This window comes from Corvus kubaryi, unplaced genomic scaffold, assembly GCF_017639235.1.
Source record: "Corvus kubaryi isolate FWS band 111438036 unplaced genomic scaffold, C.kubaryi_AGA036_p1.0 37396, whole genome shotgun sequence".
Classification (NCBI taxonomy): Eukaryota; Metazoa; Chordata; class Aves; order Passeriformes; family Corvidae; genus Corvus; species Corvus kubaryi.
This window is the reverse complement of record NW_024581135.1, coordinates 16,365,958-16,390,710: the sequence shown is the minus strand read 5'-3', so window position 1 is coordinate 16,390,710 and position 24,753 is coordinate 16,365,958. Positions and strand designations below refer to the sequence as shown.

Here is a 24,753-nt window from a genome sequence, read left to right as displayed (position 1 = left end):
AGAATTCATGGGGAAGTAAAGTTTTTGCAATGGTCATAATTTGAAGGAAGCACTTGGGAGAAACTGCTATAGTAATTCCCCTGGTATCAGAGCACATGCTGGGAACAAGGAGGGGGTGCATCCTGCTGGCCAGGCTCAGAGCAGGTAAACTGCTTTGTGCCTCATGGCATGAGTGGAGAACAACTCACACATGGGAGGGAAAATTGTAGGAGAAATCCTGGCAATTGCTGCTATTGTTATACTGGTTCCCAGTTTGTTCCTAGACTCACGCTGCTGAAATTTCTTGGCAGCTTTCCATGGTGGCTGGTTCTTCACAGGAGCCGTGCTATCTAGGACAGTACAATAAATCACTAAGCCATCTTGCACAGTGGAAGGTGGTCCATCAAGTTTCTGTAAAGAACAGATGTGCAGACACCCATTCATGGGCTCGTGAGCATCAGCGCTGTGGGCCGGAGCAGTCCAAGCCAGCCCGGATCCAGCTGGCTGGGTTACTGTGTGTACATAAATACCCAAGGCTGGAGTTCTTCACCACCACCACTTTCTATGCTCTCAAGAACTGAAACAGTAGCAGAGACAAGATCATCCTTCAGGGATTTTTTTCCCACAAAAGGCTATGTAGCTCTTCACTCTAAGAAGCTTAGTGAAGCTGATAGGATATGGAGAATGCTGGCTGTCAAATGTCATGCTGGGTGCGAGCACCCTGAGCAGTTTGTCTCTCTCACAGCATGTGCCTTTACTCTGCACTCAGAAAAATACTGGAGAAAATGAGAGAAGTTTTGAGTTAGGGACTATAAAGCTTTCTGAATGGAGTGACGTATTTGGAAAATAAGTGGCACTAGTAAGGAAGTACTTGCTCCAACTATTACACACAGTTTCTATTGCTTTATTACAGCTTCTAACATGGTAAATTTAAGTATGCACTGATTTTCATTGATGCTTGTATGTTTTTAGGCTATAGATGGATAGTTCTATTTTATATCAGTGTAGATGATCACAGTTTCAGATAAAATAAGGAAGCCACCACCTCATGGCTTGTGTCCCGGGTTTACCCCCTTGCAACTATTTGAAGCCATCCAATAACTCATTGCATAAACAGTAGGGTCTTGAAACTGGTCACAAAGAGTGATAACTACATTGAAACGTGTATTTGAATGCTCTGTGGGGAAAGTACTTTGTAAATAGGCTTTGTCTTTGAATAACTATCACTTTGCAAGTGAACATCTATTTGAATACTTGTAACAAACTAAGCTTAATTTATTAGGCTTCTAATATATTTTGAAGAATTTTTAAGACTAGTACACCTACTGCAGAAATGGAGTTAGTTGACTTTTGACATAATATCTTTTTGAAATTATAGTCACTGTTGAAATTTTATTTAGCAGATAAGATGGCAAAAGCTCATTTTTCCTCAATTCCCCTTTCATATACTGATAACATTTCTCATAATTCTCAGTTCATTTTGGGTTCCTGTACAGTGATAAAGAGCCTCTCAGCAGCCAGTGCATAGATACTTCTGTTAGTGTAATAAGTTACATTACATTCTCAAGTGAAAGCAAACTCCTGTTGCATCATTTCTTTCTTCTGTGCTGAGGGCATCCTAACAAGTGTAGTTGACAAGCAAACAGAGGGGAAGGAGCTTGGGAAACCTTTGCTGCATTTCCAGTCCCACTGTTGATGCAGGCCAGGAGAATTGCTGCTTTTAAATTAAAAGTGGGATTTTTATTCCAAGCGAAATTGCAAGTTTTCACCAGCAGCAATAAATTCTACTCTAAATATGATTAAAATACCTAATTCTGATAAACTTTGCAGAGTGCTTCAGGAACAGCAATTGTTCTTATAGCTGGGATTGCTGTCCTCCTGTTTCCCAAGCTTAGTTGCTCAGATCTCTGTGTGCTCACATTCGGGCTGCATAGCAGACTGGGCTTATCAGGTACTGAGAAGCTGAGAAACTGGCAATAAGAAAATTCTAACTTTCCTGAGGGATGTTTTTGTTTTAGTTGAAATTGTTTATATTTACAGAAATGTGCAGAAATTTTTGCCACCTTTGTTGATCAGTTTTCATAAACCTTGCACTTGTCACTTTCCAGAACAGAGTAATATTAAGTCAGAGGTAATATTTTTGTGTCTGTCAGTTGGGGTTTTGCTGGGGTTTGCTCTTCTTTTTTTTCTCTTTCCATACTGTGCTAGCTAGCAAGCCTAGCACTGACAAGGCAACTGGTCTGCTTTAACTCATCTATATACTGAGAGAGTCCCAGCTTATGTCTAAAACATGATCTCTTATGCTTACCAAGATTTTAACTGCATTGAATTCTTTTCTATAAAGCGCTGTTTTTCTGGCTTGCCCTGTGATTCTGTTGTGCCACTGAGAATATAGGGCAAATAGAACAAGGTTGTGCTTGAAACTGTTGATATTTTTTGTCCTTTCCATCTGTGTAGGGGTTTGCATTCCATAATTATATAATCTATATATTGTTTCATTTTGCGTAGAGTAAAGGGTACTATGATATAAAATAAAGTGATTTGTATGTCTATTATAATAGGATGTTCTTTTCTCATTTTCCTTACGGATGTGTACTACATTTTAGGTATGGGAAAATTGTATCCACGAAGGCTATTTTGGATAAGACTACAAACAAATGCAAAGGTATGTATATTTTCCTTTATACTGCATTCCCCTGAAAGTCATAACTGATTCTATAAAATACATTAAAGTTGTATTTTAAGTGCTTTTTACCTTTGTTGGTTTGGCTTGGGGTTTTTTTCCCATTCTTATTCCTAAACTAGTTTTATTCTTGCTGGTGGTTGGTGTATTCAACGCATTTGCCTCCAGTGGAGCTGGCAGACAGCCGGTGGCGGTGGCGCAGCCAAGCCAGAGTGAAGCTGATATGCACAGTGCTGGCTGGCAGCTCCCCTCTATTTTAAAAACAAAAATGGAGTTAAAAGCAGCTTTTCCCCTTTTGCCTGGATAAAGTAGGGAAGCTTGCAGATGACCATTCAACTATACTGAGCATCTTAAAAAATTATACATTGTGGAAATAAGCTCCATTGATTAGTGTAGCTTTAAGCAGCACTTAATTACACGTTCCAGTACTCTAATTGTGTTTTGTTATGTTCGATTGAATGTATTGAGAGCAAAGAGAGGGTTCATTTTCAACAAAGTAATTGCCGCTGGAAAAAAAAATTTGAACTCCTTTAGATAAGCTGGATACATCAGTTCATGGATTTTCATCACTCACTGCAACTGCAGCGATTCCTATCCAAGCATGTTTGTGGTGGGAGAAGGTGTGGTAGCAGACACTGAAATACCAGATTTCAGACTTTCGTTTTTTTACAATTAAGAGGATAATTTCTAAGCAAAGTGAAATACTAAGACAGCTGATTGAGCAGTGTTAATAAGCATAATGCCCATGAATGAGCAGGAAGCTGATAGGCAGAGGGAGGAGAGTTCATAATTAATTAAGACAAAGCTTTTGTGCAGAACTTGGAAGCAGTGCAGGGACATAGCTTCTCAACTCCCCATCTTAAGCAAATTAAACAGGCACTGCAGAATACAAAATTTCTAGAAAAATTTTTCCTAGCTTGTGTACAGATGTCGTTGTGACTAGGAAAGAGGAGATACCCTTTTCAATTATTTGAATTAGTTAATGCCTATGATTGCACTTAACTGATTTAGTCTGTCCATCCTGTCAGTTCCTCAAGTGTTCAGTAGTCCTTTCAATGATACAGAAATTCTCACATTAATTCTTTAAGAGATTTAAGATGACTTTTTCAATACAGAATTTAAATCTCACTGATGAAAAGCTGGTTGTGATAATATACTGCAAGGTAAGGCTCCAGGGAAGCTCACTGTGTGTCACTGAAATTGCAGTGGGAGCTTAAGTAGGCAGAATGCAGATATCTAACTGGAATTTAACCAAAAGATTGACAGCATCTCTGGCTTTTGCCAGAAAACACACCACGGGATTTAAACTAACTGGAACAAGGAGCACTTGAGTTTCTGTATCATCTGGAAGGTGGCAAAGCCAGCTTTGATGGCATGCTTGGTGTCAGTATGTAACTTTGTATTACACCCTGCAGTGTGTTGGTGATAACCCAGGCTGCCATGGGTGTGGAGAGCTAGTCTGGGGTATGGAAGTTAGTCTTGCCTTGGCAGCACAAAACTTCATATGAACTAATTCACTTTGTTTCATGTCAGGATTTAACAATCCACACCACCACGTGTTACACAAAACAATATGCTGCTTTCTTCAGCTTCTTGGCAGCATAAATAAGCTTGCACTGATGTACAAGGCTGCTTGAGTTGTTTTTCCCAAGTTAAGAGCTTTAAAGCTGATTCAGTTATAACATTAGACAACCTTTTATCGGTATAGATATATTGTAAGAGGATACTAATATATTTTGAAGAAATATTTCCATTTTCTACTCATCCAGAGGTTATTACACTGTTGGTTTTCTCATTTGTTTTCTTTTACCCTGAATTTCACTCTGGAAAGGGATTTTAATACTTGGGCAGTTCATTAGTGGAAAAGAAGGGGATTGAAAAATGCATAGTGAGGGCTGCAATAACATCTTGTGGAAGTAGCTTTCAAACTGACTGCCTTTTGGTGAGCCTTGAGCTTCTAATTCCCAGGCTGGATTAAAAATCCCAGCCTGTAAGGTCAGTGTCTGTTAAGGCCAAGGTATATTGCTGTTTGGACTTCCTGGAATCCCTTAGTTGTGTGTTGTTGTTCAGAATAAGAAAAGAGGTCATTGTAAATATATGGAATTTGTTTCAAATGGCACTGAGTTTATTTTAATACTTAAAGATTGCATTATATGGCATAGAAAATGCTTTCAGGACAATTTTTCACATTCTTCTTTCAGTAATAGGAAAAACCATTTGCTTTCACTAAAGCTGGGTTTTCACTCACTTTTAAATTTAACTGTCCTTTATTTATATACAGTGAGATAAGTAATTTACCAAAAATTGGGTAGATATGTTGGGGAGATATATTGGGAGAAATTCCTCTCTCAGTTTTGAATAAACAAAAAGTAACTTAAAGACTTATTTGTTGTTTATTCAAATTGGAATAAGAATTTACTTCAGAAAAATTAGCAGATGATGCTTTACTTGGTGATCTCTGAAATAATCTCTGTTAGAAGTTACATACCAGATAATACAAAGCAAAGCTCTATACTGCTTGTTAGCAATTTGGCCAAAATTCTTATAATGAGTGGGCATGGAAATGGATTTGTTCCACTTGGGCAGATCTCCAACAGTTCAAGGTTCAACTTTGCTAGGTTTTTTTGGGGGGGTGGAACTACATGAAGAGCTTGAGTTCAAATTGTCCCTCTTCATCAACAAGAAAATTGTTTTAAATAACTGTGCCAGTAGCATGCTTGTTGGATGTGAAGTGTTTGTTTATAAGCTGGTTGATGTCTTGTTAACAAAGTAATGCTTTCTCTTTCAGGTTATGGTTTTGTTGACTTTGACAGCCCAGCAGCTGCTCAGAAGGCGGTTTCTGCTTTAAAGGCCAGTGGAGTCCAAGCACAGATGGCAAAGGTGAGTTAAAATAACCAGCTTAACCAGCTAATTTTTACAATGGGTTGTGAAGGGGAGCAAGCTTGTACATTGGCACAACAAGGGCAGTGTGGAGTTTCCAGTTGCAGAGTCCTTTACAGAGAGCACAATGCTCAAGCCACGTGATTATTGAGGTAATAAAATGGAGACTTATGACTGCCATATCCCAAATAATCTCAACTAATGAAATAAAGAAGCATAATATTGTAAAGTCTCCAAACTGATCTGGTTGCATTTGTCAATTTATTCATATTAGTATTTTCCATCAGCTTCATCAAAGAGAAGTTTAGCAATCATTTGTAAGATCTACAGCAGGATTAATGAATTGGTTTACAGCACAAAAGTATGAAAGGTTTCATAGATTGTTACTGAGGTTAGAAGCCTTGTAATTTAGGGATGAATTTTTAAGTATACCATGGCAAAATTTAACCTTTGAACTTTGTTTCAGCCCTTCTAGTATATTTTCTGCTAATATAAGTAAAATTTGAATCTGAGCATTCATGATAGATGTCTTAGCCAGCTCTTTGATGACCTATTTCTGCATCAAGGCAAACGCAAGAATTATTGAAAAATAACAGTATGAGAGCTATCTTCTTTTCCTCTAATTTTTAATGAACCTTGCCTCTGAACCAGCTTATTAGCCAAATGTGATCTTCAGAGCAGTGCTCTTTTATGAAATTAGGGAGACGATACATTAGTAATGATATTGTCATGCGTTCTTGTTGGGTCAGATGGCCTGGTTCCAAAAGACAGCCATAAACACATCTACAAATTTGTTAACCAAAGCAAGTATTACCACCATAATCTGCTGATATAATTTTGGTACCTCTTACAGCAAATTTAGTTTTAGTTTGAAAATTATGTTCTAATTAAAAAAACCTAAATTCTAGTAATCTCAGAGGCGTTTTTATGAAAGTAGTCAGCTGCAAATCTAGCAAATCTTTTATAGTTATCCATTAGGTACAGATTTTTTTCAGATGAGATATTTTCCACAGCTTCTCAGCTGAAGAGAACAGTTAAGCTAACAACATAAATGTCTTTGGATGGATTCCAGGGCAGCAAAATGGAAACCATATGCTTCATACTTAATGCATGTTTCATTACAGCCGTGACACAAACATACATGCTTACTGGAAAATACTTGGGGTTTTTTTCCTTTTATAAGATTTTATGTGTGCTTAATTTAATGCCTTTTATTTAATCTTCAGGTTCTAGGTGATCACTTTAAAATATACCCTGTATTTTTCAAAGTTCTGTCTGCCATCTTATGAATATGATATCTAGGTAGGTGGGGCAAAAAGAGATTTTGAAATAATGTAAATTCATTTTCTTAATGAGCTTTGATGTCTGATTTTTTTTCTTGAGTAGATGGAGAAGCTCTAATAATTAACTATAGTAATCTAATTAATAGTTTCTTAATTTTTTTCATAGTATATATTTCTGACTAATTTCCTCTGACAGTTGCAATATTGGTAATACTTCTTTTTGTCAGCATTAATGAAGAAATGTGCACCAAAATATCCTACAGTTTGGGGTATTTTTCTGACCCTGTGTCAAGCATGGTGACCTGTGGGAAACCTGTAACTATGAGGTTTGCCTTCCAGTGAAACTTGTTCTGCTTCTTAACACAGAGAGTGTTTGAATTATTAAAAAGACCAACCCCAAAACCAACCCAATGAACAGTACTGCAACAAACAGTCACTAGTGACTATGAGTTTGAGTGCTTTGATTTTTGTCTATTTTGAGCTGTTGGATTTTTTTTTTTTTTTTTCCTGGGCAATGGTGTTCTCCTTTTGTCTGAAAAATCCTGTCCCTACTTAGATGCTCCAAACTGGGAATGGCCGGTCACAGTTGTTTTGGCAAGATTAGTAAATCAGACCCTTCACATGCAAGACACTATAAAAGTTTGTGTATTTATTATTTTATCCTTTTGCATGCAATCACCTGTGCCATGGAGTGGTGGTCCTGCAGTGACACTGCTCAGGCTTGAGCCTTAGTGTCACAGAGAAGGATTTGAGGAGTTTCCTGGCTGGCTGGGCAATCGATTTCCTTACTGACCACTGCAGCTGCTGCAGTTTCAAAGAGGAAATCCATGCCTATTGTCATGATTTATCCATGGGAAGGTGTTGTAATTACTCTGTGCCCAGCGTGTCAGGAGCAGCACAGCTCCTCAGTGCTCTCAGCCTCCCCCCAGATGTGGTTCCTGACCCGCAGCAGCTGAAGGGGGAGGAAAATGTTATTGCTGAAGCATGTTCTGACTCTGGCTGCCATAAAGACCTTCTTGCAGTGTCTTGCTTAGCTCTAGTTGGGGGAGTTAAAAATTACATCAGCAAGTTCACCTGCAAATCCTGCTTTAGTGGAAGTGGTTCAGATTTTTATACATTAAAATTTTTGTTGTTTCATAGAGATAACTTCAAATTACAATTATATTATTTTTTAAAATAATAAGTAGTGAACTACATTATTATTATTATTATTATTATTATTAATATGATTTTCCTATCCACGGGGTAAAAATCATGCTGTATTTTGCAGTCTGCTTCCAAGTTGATCTGACTTGAGAAAAATCCCACTTGCTATGTTTTGCTGCTGCTGAGCAGACTGGGAAGGCCCAGAGCCCAAGATACGGTTTCAGGCCAAATCCTGCCAAATCTGTTCTGGGGAGAACTTCTCCATCACTGTTGCTGGAGAAGTTGAAAAGCTCTGACCATTTTGTTTGTAAGAAAAGTCATGGTTGCTGTCAGAGTGATTCTTCTGAGAGCCCTCTTCACTTCCCACCACCCCACAGGTAAAAGGGAGATAACTCCAAGTTTCTGCATTATTCAGAGCAGACAGAAAGTGACTTTGTGTATAGGGAGATAGATGCACACAGAAAATCAACTATGTCTTGGTGTTTTGAATGGAGATTTAAAATAGTGAGACTCTGTAAGGATGTTTTAGAAATGGTGAGGTGTAAATGCTATGGACATATCAGACACCTAAATTCTCGTAGGCTTTTGACCTTGAGGTTACATAAAGCATTCAAGTCACTGCTTACACCAAGTTCTGTCCCATCAAATGGTATTAACTGAATTCACCTGTAGCTACTGAAGCAACTGTTTCAGGTTGAAAGTTGACTTTAATTCTTATTTTCTGGATGTAAACTAATGTGTAAATGTAAAAGGTGAAAAAGAGCTACTAAAGAAGAATGGTTAGTAAAACCCACAGTTCTTCTCATCTTTCTGTCTAGCAAACTTGAAACAGGAAGAGAATCATTGTGTCTGTAGCTCAGATAAAGTCAGCAAGAGAATATCTGTATTATACTGACAGCAATGTAGAAGTGCACAAGCCAGCTAGAACAACAGTCAGCTCAGACTTCACTGAGTGTTAAACAACTCCCTTTCCTGTCATGGCAGTGACATTTGCACAAGCAGGCTGTCCATCTCCTGGTAGGTTGATAGATTTCTGAGATAATAGTGAAAGGCGTATATCTACTGAAACTGATCTACATAAGGAATTACCACTTTTTGCAAAGAGCTTGCAATGTACTTTAGGCATCACAAGAAGGATTAAAGTACATTCTCACAACTGAACTTCAACCATGTGTTTAAAATTAGTGTGGTGTCCTCTCTTTAAAATGATTTGGCCATCCAAGTGCAACACAGCTGCGATGGACTCAATGACCCTAATTCTCCAGACTTTGTTGTTGAAGACCTTGTCTTCTCATGTCTCCTATTCTCTCTGAGATTTTTAGTTCTTCTGTATGTACAGCTTTGCTGTAAGATAGTCAAGATAATTTGTAACTTAAACTATTGATATTTGTTATTTTCCAGTTTGTGTTTTCCTAATTTTTTTTTTCCTTTGGAAGCATAAGGTTACCTTAAGAAAACATATACGACTTACAATAGAAGCCCTGAAAGTAGTCCATGGACATGGAAGATTTCTGTGGTCAGTGAGACTTGTTAATTTGAGCTAAGGAATGCTGTTCTATGTACTAATGTGCATTTTTGTGGGAAGGCTCACTGTTTATCCATTCGAAGATTTCCCCAGAGCTGCACATTTTTAGGACTTAGGACTTCAGATTCATAATGTTACAATTTCCTCCTCCTTAAAGTCTTCACTTCCGCTGACACAATGAAGTGTGGTCCTGCTTATTTGTATTGGCTGTCATATTAACATACCACTAAATACTTTCAAATATTTTAAGCTTGTGAAAAAAATTAGGGCTGTCTTAAAAATTGTTTCTTATTTGAATTGTGTCAGCATAACAATGTGCTAACAATGTAAAGGATGTTCTCTCATCACATATTGACTTCCACCATTCTTAAGATACAATTTGTGTTTTCTGGAGTGGTCTACAGGCCCTCAAAGCATCAGAACAAATTCTGAAACTTGTTACATGGGGGTGGGTTTTCACTTGTGTTGAATATGAGCCCATTGTCTGAGTTGATGTTGATCCTCTGGAGTGCAGAGATGATCCGAATTTGCAATCTTTATACTTTTTACTCCTGGTTACAAAGGCAGAAGTGGGATGTACTCTCCACATGCAGGTAGCTTTATCTTTCTTTCCTAAGTTTTTGTACTTTAAACTTACTCTTGGTGACTTTTTTCCAAGTGTATTTGGAAAAGATGAATTGTCACACTATATAAAGTGTGAACTTAGGGAGGGAAACCTGCTTAGCTGCTTGTCCTCATCTGTGTAACAGAAATCAAGGCTTTTCCACAGCTATTAAGTATAATGTATTGAAGGCAGCTCTTCCTTTATGTTGCTGATAAGAACATGGTTTTGAGTTAGCAAAAATGAGAAACGGCTAACTTTTTTGAGGTTCAGTAATGTATTGCTCTTAGTACTTGTCTACACTGTGACAACCTTCTGGAGAATTAAATCAATTTTCATTTCTACAGAGCAAAGTAAGAAAAATAGTTTAGGTTACCATGGTAGCTAGTGCACTTAGTCTAACTGGAGAAGGTAGGCAGGTTGCAATTTTTTTATTCTGCATCTGGGCTTCTGAATGCCAAAGAACAGATGACAGGCAAACTGGAGCTAACTCAAGCAGATTTCTACAGCAGTTTTTAGCAACTGTCTTGTAAGAAAAGTTTTCTTTTTGCCTAGTTTGTACTACTTTTTGTAGGTAATAGTATTAAATCCTACTTTAGCAGATTTTAAATAAATGCGATAATTTTTTCTCCTTATATTCATAAAAGTTCTTAAAAGTCATTATAAGATAAATTGAAGGTAAGCCAAATTTTGCTTACCTGGGCGGCAAATGACTATCACTTCAGGAACTGCAAGTGCATTAAATACAGTTAACAACCACTTCTCTTGAGTAAAGAGCTTCAACTCACGGAAGTCTTACCTCAGTTGCTAAGTAGTACTGTGGCTTGTTCTGACAAGGGTCTGGTGCCTTCTTATGAACGGTGGCAAGCTCATTCAGTGCTCCCAGGGAGTACCTTTGTGCCCTTCTGGCAAAGGGAAAGCAAAATCGTTGAGGAATAAAAAAGGAATGTAGTCATGCAGCTATAGTCAGATTGATCACTATGCTTATTGTAGTTAAATTCCTCTTCTTAATACAGATGTGCCTGTAAAAATAAATTTAAATGTTTAGTGGATTAATCATATGCAGTTCTAGAGAACAAGTGAAGATTATGGTAGTGATTTTTCCCTGAATTGTGTTGTTAACATTCTGTGGTCAGACAGTGTTAAAACTGTGGCTAAAACAGACATATTTCAGTGAGACACTGGCCAATTGTAAATTATGAAGTAGTATCTATATGAAGGCAGACAAGTATTTAGTTCCTTCCCTATCAGCCAGAGGATCTTCCATGCTGTGAGCAGTGCCTAGTCACATGTTTCTGAATGGCTATCTATTCACTCTGACCTTACACAGAGCAACAGAAAACAGATGTCTTAGCATTTTGCCAAGTTTCTTGCTCTCAATTTAGGAACAATTCCTCACGCACAGGGAGGTTTTTGTTAATTTCTTTCAGATGATGGTAGAGCACTTCACATTATGTAGGAAGCCTGATCACCTCTTTCCACAGAAATAAATACTAACAGTTGATCATTCCCATCACTTTTATAAGAAATGCCATGTCTTAGAGTCAGCTTATCGTGTGAGTGCTGTAAGAGCTCTTTGGGAAAAAGCAGCCTGTTACTCTGCAAGAGCTCTGCTCTGCATCTTTCTATTTTTACATTCTGGTAGAGAACTTCTGGAGACACAGCTAAAGGTGTTTGGTGAGAAAAGACTGATAGAAACTTGACGACTTGCATTGCTAAAAACAAGACTTGCTGGTTTCCTCAGTAATATGGATATTACTGAGTAGCCTATGAATTCCCTGACATTGCCCATAATCTGAAGATGCTGAGCAATTTCAGCATCTTTCAGGATCTGCTGAAGGTTCTGTTAACTGAGGAGAACCCTGCAGGAGATATGAAGACACTCAAATTAAGCTGTTTTCCTAAATTGTGTAGACTTAAAAAAACACCATTATATTCAGTTGTTGATATGTTAATGGAGGCTTACTGCCCAAAATTAGGGAACTTCCCACTGACTTTTGATCATTTCCATAAAATAGTGCAAATAATTTCAAGAGATTTAAGGTATATAAGGTGAAAGTGGCTTATACCATTTCATGGGTTTTAAGCAGAGGAAGAAACACCTGCCTTTAAATCACTTAGAATGATTACAGTGTATAGGCAAGGTTTGAGCTATGTTGGAAGGTATTTTTGCTGGTTTCACTTTTTTTTTTTCTTAATTCCAGAAGAGGAATTAAAAACTCAGGTATCAAAGGAATTGTTTTCTCTTCTGAGACAGAATAGTAATAACCCTGTGAATTAAGCTATGGTGAGACACGTTTTGGTAAGGAAGAAAGTCACATAACTTAAGGTATTAAACTCCTGCTTGCCAGAGAGACAGAGGGATGAGTTAAATAGTTTGTCTTTCTCCTAACTTTCTGAATTTTATCTGTTAACCTGTAACCATTTTCCATGCCAAAATCTTGTATAATGGCAAACATCTGTTTGTACAGTGCCTTTTATGTAACATAGCACAGAGATGGAAGGAGAGTCCTAGTTGTGGCTGCTATTTGGAAGTCAGCTTGGAAATCCAGCATGTTCTAAGGGGAAGGAACTAACTTGCTGCTTATGAGCTCCCAAAACATACCCAGACAGCTGTTTCAAGGTGTCATAGTCTTGTGGACATGACAGAAGCTGCATGGTGAAAGTTATGCAGAGGAAGAGAGGAGGTGTTTCACACATTAATTGGTAGAAATTTTCCACTGTCAAACCATATAGAATTTCAAATACGGTCTGGAAAAAGTTCAGTCTCACTTTGCGTCTACTCCAACAGTAGTAGAGGTTGCAAATGAGTGTTGTAAATGAGCCCTTTTGAGAACCAATGGCAATCTCTTTCTTTTCCTGAAAAGTGAAGAAGTGGATTAAATTAATCTGTCCAGACCTAGTTGGACTTGGTGATCTTTATGGATCCCTTCCAGCTTGAGATATTCTGTGGTTCTGTGATTTATCCTTATTGCTGAACTGCTGCTGCTCCCCAGGGTGGCCATGGGTTTGCACCTGCAGTGCAGATACCACCTCAATGCACTATGGAATGTGTTTGTTGGCATTTCAACTATTCTGCTGGAAGAATTACAGATGGAAGAAATTTCAACTTGTATTCCAGGATTTCAGTGAGACATCCTCATCTGTTGGCAGCTTTTTTGCTTTTTGTTTCCCTCCTGTGCCTGCTATCTTTGCCAGTTCTAGCTATGGACGTGTGTAGAAGTGCCTTCAAACTCCCCTTTGTCTGCTGTGGTCTGTGTGTTCCATCAAAGGATCAGATCAGAAGTAACTGAATCCCTGCGAGTATTCAGGCAGTGCTAGACTGATGTGGAGAAAGGGTCAGGAAAGCAGAAGTAAGTCCTTTCCAGTCAGCCATTCACCATGTACCTGACCAAAACCCAACAATTAATAATGCAAAATACAGATTGTTTCATGGGCCACAAGTAAAATTTTTCCATCACAAAACGCTTTCTGTTCAGAGAAAACAATTTCCTTAGAACAGTTTCCTCAGATGCACTTCTTTTTTCTCTTTTTTCCCAAGTGCTTTGCAATGTGAGTTAGTGGTGAAGTTGCTAATATTCTTCCAAAGTGGAGTATTGCCTTCCCTAACAATAGTGTTACATGATTTTATGGCATGAAGTTTTCTCTGGTAGGTGGATAAATACAGGAATCTAATGCCCAGCATGTGCAGTGACTGGCAGCAGGCCCCTGTGCCCCTTTTGGCAAGGAAACTTATGGTCTCATCCTGACTTCAGTGCCAGGATAATGTGGGAATCTGGTAGCCCCTGGGCTGCAATAGGAGCCCAAGAAAAGGGGAGTGTGCTCTACCCAGTTACCTGAAATGTTTCTCTGACTTTCTGCACTTGACTGAATTTCCTTCTCTGTTGGGTGATTCTGAATGTAATTTTTTTTTTCCATGTAAATTACACTTTTACTACTGTGAACAAAATGGTGCCTTTTTTATCTTCTCAAGTGTTAGAATTTTTAATGAGAATACTTTTATAATATAATTAATACTTCCTGTTATTCTAGAATAACAACATTAGGAAATTAAATAGAAATATGCAAGGATTCTGACTTTCCAGCTGATACACTGTTTTAGATTATTTAGGGAAGTTTTAGGATATTTGCCTGCAATGTATTTTACAGCCTATAATAATAAATAAGACATTCAAAACTTTTCCTTTCAAATATTAATTGGAATTTCAGAAGATCTTGCTATGGCTACAAGTGCAATTTTGTAATGCCTATGCCTGAAACCTCCTATAAAGCTTTTGCTAATAGAACTCATTGCAAAAGGAAGTTAACCCTACATATCTCAAGGTGCAAAACAAAATTGCCTAATGCTATCTAAGTAACAAATCAGTTCTAAAACTGTGAAAGCTGTTCTTCATCTCACATTCCTGCCTGAGGAAATTTGAACTGAATGTCAAGATGTAACTACTGTAATACTGCCCAGCAAATAATATTAATGTCAGCTCTGGCCTCACAGTGAATCCATTTTCTTTTCTTTTCTTTCTGTTGATGTTTCTAATATGAAAAAGAAGTCAGGTATCCTAAGACAAGATCATTTGCACCCCAAACTTGTCTGTGTACTGTATAGATTCAGTATTATTTTGGAAGGGGGATATCTCCACTCGGTAACAAAAGAAAAAAATTGTGCACAGTAATCAGATGCCATTTGTAATGGACCATAAAGGGGCCAGTGAGGGCAACACACTTGGGAGCTGGAAAAGTCTGTTTTGTAAGGTGTGTGGGATTTTGGTGTGGCTAGGAATTACAGTCATACCAGTGGCAGAGGCATGCACATCAGGAGGGTGTAATGGAAGAACATTTCTCTCCTACAGGTCTTTTATTCAAATTTCTTAAAAAACCCTTGTGGAAAACTTCAGAACATTAGCTCTTTTGAACTGAATGTGAGGCTTGGGGTAAAAATGCAAATAAGTAAATGTTTCTCAGCCTAGAACTTGCTTCCCAATTTTTAATTCTTGTCAGTTTTTGTAACAGGATAATTCCTTTCTCTGCCTCAAAGATGTGACCTCCCCCCAAGCCCCAACACTCTTTTTTTTTTTTTCCCCCCTCCTAGGGAAAACTAACCCAAACTGAAAGGTGATATCCAAGATAGCAAGATATAAAACTATGCAACATGCTAGTAAAAGTACTGAGATATTATTAATATGAGGGTGGTTTAAGAACAGATTGATGCCTGATCTGCATGAAAAGATATCACCATCCATACAGTATAGTCACTTTAAGAAATGCTTTAATGGCAGGAGGAAAGTGCTGTGGTTTTGTACGGTTTTGTTTTTGTTGTCTGGTTTGATTCAAACTTCCCTGCAAGCCAGTTAGCCCTCTTGTACAGAAGGAGAATGTATTGTGGACTATGCCATCAAATATGTTGGGACCAATAAATATGTTGGGACAATGGGCAGAAACTGATGCACAGGGAGTTCTACCTGCAAATGAATATGAGCTTCTTTGCTGTGCAGTGGCTGGGCACTGGAACAGATTGCCCTGAGAAACTGTGGAGTATCCCTCACTGGAGATACCCAAGAAGTGTCTGAACACAATCCTGTGCAATGTGATCTAGGATGACCAGACATGGTCCTTTCCAACCTTACCCATTCTGTGATTCTATGAAAATTGTGTATGTTTCAGATCATATCACTACTGATGCCAGAAAAATTCTACTGAATGTGGGCATCCTGCAGAGACTTCCATTTATACCAGAGTCACAATGATGACATCAAAGTTTCACACAACTTTAAGGGCCAAGTCATGTCAATCTGTGTAGGTTAAAAATGTGTTTCAGTACAGAGCATGGCCAACAATCACCAGCATGAAAGAGATGCTCCCTAACCACAGCTGGGAAATCTGTAGACAAACACTGAAAATCACCAATTTCAACAAAAAGGTTTCTCTGAGGTGTCATTTCGTGTCATGTACAGAGATCACACAAAGTAGTGAGTAGCCTAAGATCAGGAGAATGGCAAAGATGTGACTACATTTGTCTCCTTCCTAATTGCTCATCTCCTGGCTGCCCTCCTCTCTCATTTTGTCTGTTTCTAGAGAAAGTTTTTGGAAGACTTTTGTATTGTCTGAATGCATCATGTAAAAGTTTGGTGAAAAGTCAAAAATGTTCATATCTGGGAGGAGACAACAGTGTCCCACTCATTCCTGTGTCACCCTATTCTTTTGGTATTATTATGGCAATGTGCAGACTCTTAAATGCATTTTCTCATTTTTTCCTCATATTATTTTCCAGTTGTCATCCCAATCTTTTCTCTTAATTTGCATCTGGTTTTCTTAGTGCTTTCCACCACTCTTGCATTTCTTGTCTGCTAATTTCTTTCCTTTATCTCATCTTTACTTTTTTTTTCCTTTCAGAAAAATTTGAAACGTGGAGTTTTAACATGGACTATAAACTGGTCAATTATTCACCTTTATCTCCACTTAAAAATGTTGGTGTCAGCAGTAATAGGAGAAGGGGAACTTTCTCAGGAATGCTGCAGGCAGTGGCAGAAGATGGAGGTCACTAATACTAGAAAGAGCAGCCTTTACAAAGGGGCCTGAGAAGTAAAAATCTGCACCAAAAGTCATATGTAATTGTTTGTTTTAAATTCAAAATGTTAGTGGCAACAACAGTAACAATTGGTTTTAATTCTCTTTCAGCAACAAGAGCAAGACCCAACTAACTTATACATTTCCAATCTGCCTCTTTCAATGGATGAGCAGGAGCTTGAGAACATGCTGAAGCCCTTTGGGCAGGTTATCTCTACAAGGATACTGCGGGACTCGAGTGGGACAAGCCGTGGTGTTGGCTTTGCAAGGTACTTCGGTGGTGTTAGCCATGCTGGCAGCCTTTTTCCTTTGTTTTGATTGAAAAGGCAAGAATAGGTGGAAAAGGCAGAAATTAATGAAAATTATAAAGTTGGTAAAGAGAAGGGAGATTGAGATGGAGTTATCCAACAGGGTTTTGTTAATTCTTCCTTTGGTAAAGCTGTGTCTCATCTTGCTTAGGTGGCTAAATTTAAATGCATTGCTCTTACTGAACAATTATCTAGAATAAGAATTCACTCTAAACCACTTCCTTCTCTTTTCTGTACTTCTCCTTTCTCCTCTATCCCTGAACCAGTAAGCAAGAGTTACGTGGTGCTTCACAGAGACTTGTCCTGTGACTTTTCTGGCTTTTGAAGTTTGAATCCAAGTCAGCAGACCAGAAGGAAGAACCTTCTTCCCCACCCCCACTCCTTTTTTTTTTTTGTTTTTCTTCATTAGTTCCTTGGAGAAAATGAACTCATCATTGCCCTTTGAACATCAGCCCTTTGAATTTTCAGGCTCATTAACATGATGTCAACTGGGAAAGAAAATATTTTTATTCACTTACAGTAAATCTCATCCTAAAATATTTGTGTGCTAAGTCAAATATCTCACCCCAATCAACAGAACAAGTATTTTCCATAAATTAGTGGATACCTCCCAAATATTCTGTCCATATGAGTCTACTTTTTCTCAGTTAATGCAGTTATTTTTTCTGGGATCTCTTCATCAAAATCTTTTCTGTGCTGCTTTTACTTATCTATGTCCTGTTTAAAACCTAATATAACAATCAAAATTTAGAGGCTTTAAATTGAAGGTTTCTGTTATCAAAAATAAGAGCATGCTTTGAGCAAAGAATTGGGATTCTCAAAATATGGTGAAAAATCTCTGTGAAGTGAAATTTCAGTAATTCAGATGTTCAGCCAATATTAAAATAGCTCTGTATTTGAACAAATAGCAGAATCTAAAATTAGTGCACAGAAAAGAACTGAGCAAATTTATCTCCTGATGAGGCCAAAAGGTTTAGGGGTTGGTTTACCTGTGAGTTGGACAGGGGGTATTTCATAGCACTGTGATTTCTACTTTTCTCTTTTTTTAAATCTCTCCCCCATAAGTGCCCTGACGCCCAACTTTATATGCTTGTCACACTGTCCAGTTTCAAGAAGGTATAACAAAGGAACAAATTTAGAAATAATTGAACGATATTCATTATTTAAGAGTGGAAAACCAGCAGGTTTGGGCTTTGCTAAAATTTCTTCCTGTCCCCTTTAAAAAAATCAACAAGTGTTTGTCATATTTTTGGGGTAAAATTAATTGGACATTTTAATTTCATTCATATAGCTGTGTTTTATATGTAGCTTTCACTTTTTGGTACTGTGAAGGGTAGAATCCAGTAACACCCACTCTAAAATTCAGTAGGCATTTTGAATTCATTCAGTCTCTTCTCCCTAAACTTGTTTACCACCTCTACCTTGAATCAGTGTTATGGTAGGAAATATGAGAGGATATATTTTTTCTAATATAGCTGGAAGTGTTCTAGAATCATATGCAAAAGTCCAAAAGACTTGTGGGTATCCAAAACCTCACTTGTATTGAAGACATTAAAATAGATAGTTTTAGAGTACTTCCTCAATAGTTTCTCTATTATGCATTTTATGTGTTATATATACGGGTAAAGTTATTTTTATATAAATCTTTATTTATATACATGCGTATGGTATATGTAAGTTATAGGATAAATATTGCTCCTGTATCTAATTAAAACTTCTTTCCTGCTGCAAGGTGAACATTTTTTTCTTGTATTGGAAATTTTTTGGATAAATATTAATTAAAGTTAAAATTTTCCAAGAAACCTGTAGACATTAAATAAATAATTTCTTGCCTTTGGGAGACTTTTATTAGTTTAATAGGGAGTAATGTATTTTATCAAGTCCAGACTTGAGTCTGAAACTAAATTATATTGTTTGTTTCATGTGAGACAAAAAAAAAATTCGATTTCTTTCATCCTGATTCAACAATCCAGAACTTCTGAATATTCTGTAAGAGATATTTTTTGAATCCTTAGAAAAACCTCTTGTTCAGTGTGGTATTTTGGTGATTTTGGTTGTTGTCTGTGATTGTATTTTGTCAGCCTGTGCAGAAAGGCTATCATAATTAAAAAGATGCCAAGACTTACTAATTTTTAGTCCCAGTTCTTTGCTGCTGAGGCCATTGGCCTAATTTGTAGGTATGAATTACAGAACTTAATGAACAAATGAAAAGAAATTATCTGTACAATATTAACCAAACATAATCTTGCAGACAGCTGCAAAAAAATGTTCTTCTTTTAAAATAAATTTTGTTGTACTTGCACATCTCAGTCATTCACTGCGGCTGAGTCCAAGCTGGCAGTTGGGGCTGACACATCCAGAGTGCAACATGAGGGTGTAGCCATAGCCTCCAGAGCCACTCCCAGGCCAGCAGGACCTCTCCAGCTGTCTGCCCAGTCTGTTAAGTCTAGATCTGACAGCATGAGTGCACAAACCTGTTCAAGATTTTGGATACATTCTCACTAGCCATCACAGCTGTGCTGGTATTGGCTCCTGTTTTGAACTTGGAGACAACTAAATAAGAGCCAGGTGCATCATTTAGTGGAGATGATGTGTATAAGCTAAAAGTTGCCAGGTCAGTTTGGGTCATGCAGTCAGGCAGGTTTATATTTGAGTTTATTACTCTTAAACTGCACAGACAGTTCTGAATCCTCTCTGAAAAGTGGCGTTAACCTTTGCTGTGTGCAGCATGGGCACTAAGGATTCAGTTATGAGTGATAGTGAGTCAGTCCTTCTGCTTCTTTCAAGACAACAGAGGTACTTTATCCAGCTTGGACAGCTACAGTATAATTTCTGAGTAAATAAGAGTATTATTTTCAGTTTGGCACTGAGTTTGGTCTCAGAGCACATAAAATTTTAATTGAGTTTGGCTTTACCTTTCTGAAGTTATATGTTCTTAGAAAACATCTTCTCCATTGTTTACACATGGGAAAGCAAGCCACAGCAGTGAAGAGAGAAAAAGCAAGAAATATGCTTTAAAAAAAATCACAAACATGGGAATCTGGTTGAGTGTTTAATTTATGTAAATTATTCTTTATTTTCTTAGGATGGAGTCAACAGAAAAATGTGAAGCAGTGATTGCTCATTTTAATGGAAAATTCATAAAGACACCAGCAGGAGTTTCTGGTATGTTGCATATATTTCTTACAAGATGTATGAATAGGTTATTGCTTGCATGGTGGAAGCCTGTTACACTGATTGTTGTATCTGGCTTCTCGTTTAGAGGCAGGCTTATTAAAATTAAACTGTGTCTTTTTGGATGACTGTAATGCTTGCTTGGAACACACTATATGGCTTTTCTGTTGTAAACCTTTTCTAGGAATCTAGTAGTGTTCTCTCCTAGAAGAGAAACAAGCAGCTAAGATGCCAGCTATGTACAAATTTACATCCCACATAATCCCAGTTGAAGTGAGGAAACAAATAGCAGTACGAGAACAGAATTTGGCTGATTGTCCATGGACAGGGCTTTTTTCAGAGGCAAAAATTGGCTGGTTTTGTCATCTGTTGATGATTTTTTTGAAGTATTAAAAAAAAATATTTGCTTAGAAAAAAAAGGAATCTGCAGCAGTGCCTGGCACAATCATTCACTGGGGAGCTGCGACTCTCAAGTCAGTGTAGGCTTTGAAGTCCTTCAAGAAAATGGAAGGAGGTCAGCATAGAATGCTGCTTCTAGAAATATTGTGCAAGGCAAAATTCAGAGAAGGCTTAGTACAATTTTGTTGTCACACCAAGTTCCTCATCAGTTTGTCTGCTTTGTCAGCACTGTTTCTAAGAGACAAAATGTATATTCCATGAACACTGAAGAATGAGGAGAGGAAATTCAGAGCTGCTGAGTAAAATAGAAAGTAAAGAGGACAATAAGGAAAGAATACGTGCCTGACATTCCAGGCAGCTATCAGTAGGCATTTTATTGAGAATCCCAAGTGGGAATTTTACAAATTACAGTGTTGGTGTGGTTGCTGAAGCTGCCTTTATCCCACTGGTGAAATGTTCTCTGCAGCCAGACCCTGTCACCAAGGAGGAGGAAAGTAGCCCTCGGCAGGCACACAAGAATGCAGCTTGTTTAGTAAAACTCCAAACATGCCTCATCCCTGAAAGATTGCTCCAGTTTGAGGCAGTCTGTGCTGCTGTAAGGATGGAAAATGCTTCAGAGTACAGGAAACCACTCCCTTCAGCAAAACTAATCTAATGCAGTATTTTGACTTCCCTAGCCTTGCTTTTGCAGGCCCTTTGCATTGGGATTAATTGCTGAGATTATTATTTAGTTAAAACTTTGTTACGAAGTTTTGGTAAATTTAAGTGCACTGTTGCATTTGTTACTTTAGTTGTATTATTATTTTGACTTCATTACATTTAGTAAAAATGTTACAGCCTGTCTGTGTATCAACAGGCAGTAATGACACTAAAAAACTGTAACAGAAGCTCCTATTAGTGCTTTTTAGTCTGTTAATTTTTATTTTCACTTGCATTCTCCTTTCTCAATGAATGAGCCATCAAGCATGTCATTGCTAATCATGCTCTGTCTCTGGTGGGCCATTGCTGAAGCTGGAGTAGCACCCTTACATGAGGAGGTTCAACCAGGCAGAAATAAAAAGTTGCTGCATGGAATTGTAGAAACAATTTCTGCAGTATGAAGGAAACAATTAACATAAAAATGTGATGAATTAGGGACAAGAAATTTGCACAGAACTGTCCATTGTCTGCAAGTGGAAACTAAACAGTGGTCTCAAGATGTAATCCACCTCACAGGCTTGAACTCCTAATGCTTACTTTGCAAAGTAGTTGTCCAGGCTCTCTGTCTAGAACAGGTAAAGAAAAACACACCTCCAGAGACTCTCCTTGTGGTAACAAAGGGTGTCTAGATCAGTCACTCAGAAATAGGTAACTCCAAATGTCTGGAAGTCAGTTAAGTGAGATGGGGTCTCACCTTCCATGATACTGAAAAAGAGATGAATAATCAGGTGCATAAGGGACTTGTGAGAACCTTCGTTTTTAAAGACTCTCAATTTTGTTGTATAGGGTACAGCCTCTGTTTCCATGCTGGTTCTGTGAAGTTTCACAGCTCCTTGCAAAGGTTTTTATGGAGTTCACATTCTTCCTGGAGTTCCATACCACATAGCAAGCCACCTGTCCAATAGTGCAGTCTTATTAGAGAATTCAATTTATGCATAATACCATACTGCAGTCTGCCAAAAAGTGGCGCAGCCATGAGGCAACTGTGATTTTGGACTACCTGCACAGAGAAAACTGGATGGTAGTGGGAAAGCTCTTGAACAAACAAAGATTAGGAAACTGCTTTGAAATAGATTAGCAACCATTGGGATTATAAAGGATCAAGTTCAAACACATGCAAAACAAAATCGTAGAACTGGAACTATGTTTAAATTAAAACATTGTGTCCTAGAAACTTGGCTAAAATCAGCAAAGGGGGCTGGCTCTAAAAACACTGTTATCAGGATGAAGAGGGTAGGAGAGATGGGCCTGTATTGAAATAGGTGTGGGAGGAAGAACATTTGTTCAACAAAAACACACTTTCATAATGCAGCTTTGTTATTTTAACTAAGTTTGGGTTTAAATGGAAGAATGGGTCAAACAGTTATAGAAAGCATAGGTGAAACCTCCCCTGGAGCATGAGAGGATGGAACAAAAAAACCTCTAAGAGTCTGAGAAGGCTGGGGATTAACACAGGATGGTCACAAAAGTGTCAACTCTAGAGTTAGGTGAGTGACTGGGCATTGATGATGCTGAGCAGGTTAAACCCAGATGTAACTGGCTATTCAGGCTTTATTTAGCTTAATGAAATATATTCAATATTTAGTGTGTCCTTGTTTATCTTTGGTAAAGAAGAAGAAAGGTTAGCTCAGAGAGCAATTTGAAATGCCCTGCAAGTTGGTATAATCCTGAAACTCCTAGAAGTGATGCATTAGTTTCACCATTTGTTGTTGGGGTTTGTCCTTTTTTTTTAATGTAGGTTATTGTAATAGTTGGTTGTGTTTTATGGACTATGACTTCCTTTCCATTTTGTCACCAAAAACCAAACTCAGAACTCTAATTTTTTTACTTAATGATCTTCTCAACTGAATGTTTATTATATGATTGCTCTAATTTTAAAGTAACTTTTGCATTTAGTTTCACTTTTCTCCTTAAAGAACTATTGCTTTCAGTTAAGAATGTAATATTTAAAGCTTTTCTATTCTCCTGTGAAATGTATGTGTCATGACGTGCGTTGGAGGACACAGACCAGACTGGTGTAAAGAGCCAGGGTGCAGCAGAGGAGCAGTGAGAGCAGAGCAGCAGCATACTTAGCCTTCCTCCCCTGAAGATGATACTCAATGCTCACTGTCTTTTAGTCTTGTGTTGGATCCGTAGTGATTGTAGAAATGATCTTGTGGGCAAAATCTTGAAAGGCGTCTCCTCCCAGTCACAGTAGCATGTAGCTGTGTGATGATACATGAGAATAGTTATGTAAATAACTACCTAAAGCAGCTGTGCTACAGAATGTGTAAGGTATGTGTAAGTTTGACTGTTTGTCTCTCTTTTATTTAAAATGAGAATACAGAAGTTTAAAAGTTGCAGAAGTTTTATGCCTGTTCTATAGGCTTTATGGATTATTTAATATTTCTTTTACTGAAAAAGAACTAAGGTGATTTTAGTTTCATGTGTGTAAGGTAGAGAGCATTTTTGCTTCAGGAATGGCTGGTTATGGTGATGATGCAAAAATCAAAAATTATCCATGACCCACCCCTCTCTTCCCACTTAGGATAAAGATATTGGTCACTCCAGTTCTGTTTTAGGGAGGAAATTGAGTGTGAGAGAGCCCTGCTCCTGCCTGTGTTCTTGACTAGGATAGGAAGAGGTCCACCAGGAATGATAGACCCTACTGTTTGAAATTACCTGGTCATGGACATCTCTCTAGTGCGGGTAGGAGTGAAAATGGAGCCCTGATGTAGCTGCCTTCTGTCAGTCATATTCGAGGGTTTTCTAGTTTCTTACCTTTACAAAGTATCCAGCACTGAACATCTCTAGTGAATTTAAGCTGCTTGACCATAAATTCACTTTTCTTTCCATTATCTTTCACAGGTCCTTTAGAAAATAGACATGAACCACAGCCTGAAAACTGCTGCTACAGGGTGTCAAGGGCTGCCAGTGCCAGTGTCACTCCTGGTTGTCACATTGAAGGCAGAGGGGCAAAAATTTCATTACTTAGATCAAGACCCTGAGATTAGCTAAGGCACCAGCATTGTAGGTTTGATCCCTGTATGGGCCATTCACTTGAGATTTGGACTTGGAAGGGACCCACAAAGATCATTAACTCTGAATGTTTTGTGAAATCCGTGAATTAGAGGGTTTAACTGCTTTAAAATTCATAATTTGCAATTGCTGCTTAAGTTTTAAGAAGCAACATAGGAATAGAAAAGAAAAATGCTTCTTAAAACCTCTCAAAATATCCTTCCGTGACAAATTATTAAACTTTGTATAAATTATTAAAACAGTGTAATCCTGAGCATTATGTTTAAGTGAAGACTAGGATGGTGAAGAGTATAATATTTAACTTCTCCTTAAAGATACAAAGCTACCCTAATCTTAGGTTGCACAATTTCTTTTTTAATTCCCACACCCTTTGGCAAAAGTTTCTAGCTGTACAGGCTTGCTCTATCATTAAAGTGATGTTTTAATGTCAGAATTCATTAAGTCACATATGCTTTGCACTAGAAAATAAGTAATGAAAGTCTCTAAAAGATGCAGTT

The 24,753-nt window shown here is 37.9% G+C and overlaps 1 protein-coding gene across 4 annotated transcripts in view; it reads left to right on the top strand.

Annotated features, from left to right (window-relative positions):
• RBMS1 (RNA binding motif single stranded interacting protein 1) overlaps positions 1–24,753 on the top strand; it is a 149,019-nt gene that overhangs the window by 103,056 nt on the left and 21,210 nt on the right. For all 4 annotated transcript variants that reach the window (XM_042041243.1, XM_042041242.1, XM_042041244.1 and 1 more), the window contains exons 3-6: positions 2,586–2,644; positions 5,451–5,542; positions 16,770–16,927; positions 20,052–20,131. In XM_042041243.1, coding sequence (XP_041897177.1) covers positions 2,586–2,644; positions 5,451–5,542; positions 16,770–16,927; positions 20,052–20,131 — 389 coding nt within the window. The remainder of the gene's footprint in view (positions 1–2,585; positions 2,645–5,450; positions 5,543–16,769; positions 16,928–20,051; positions 20,132–24,753) is intronic.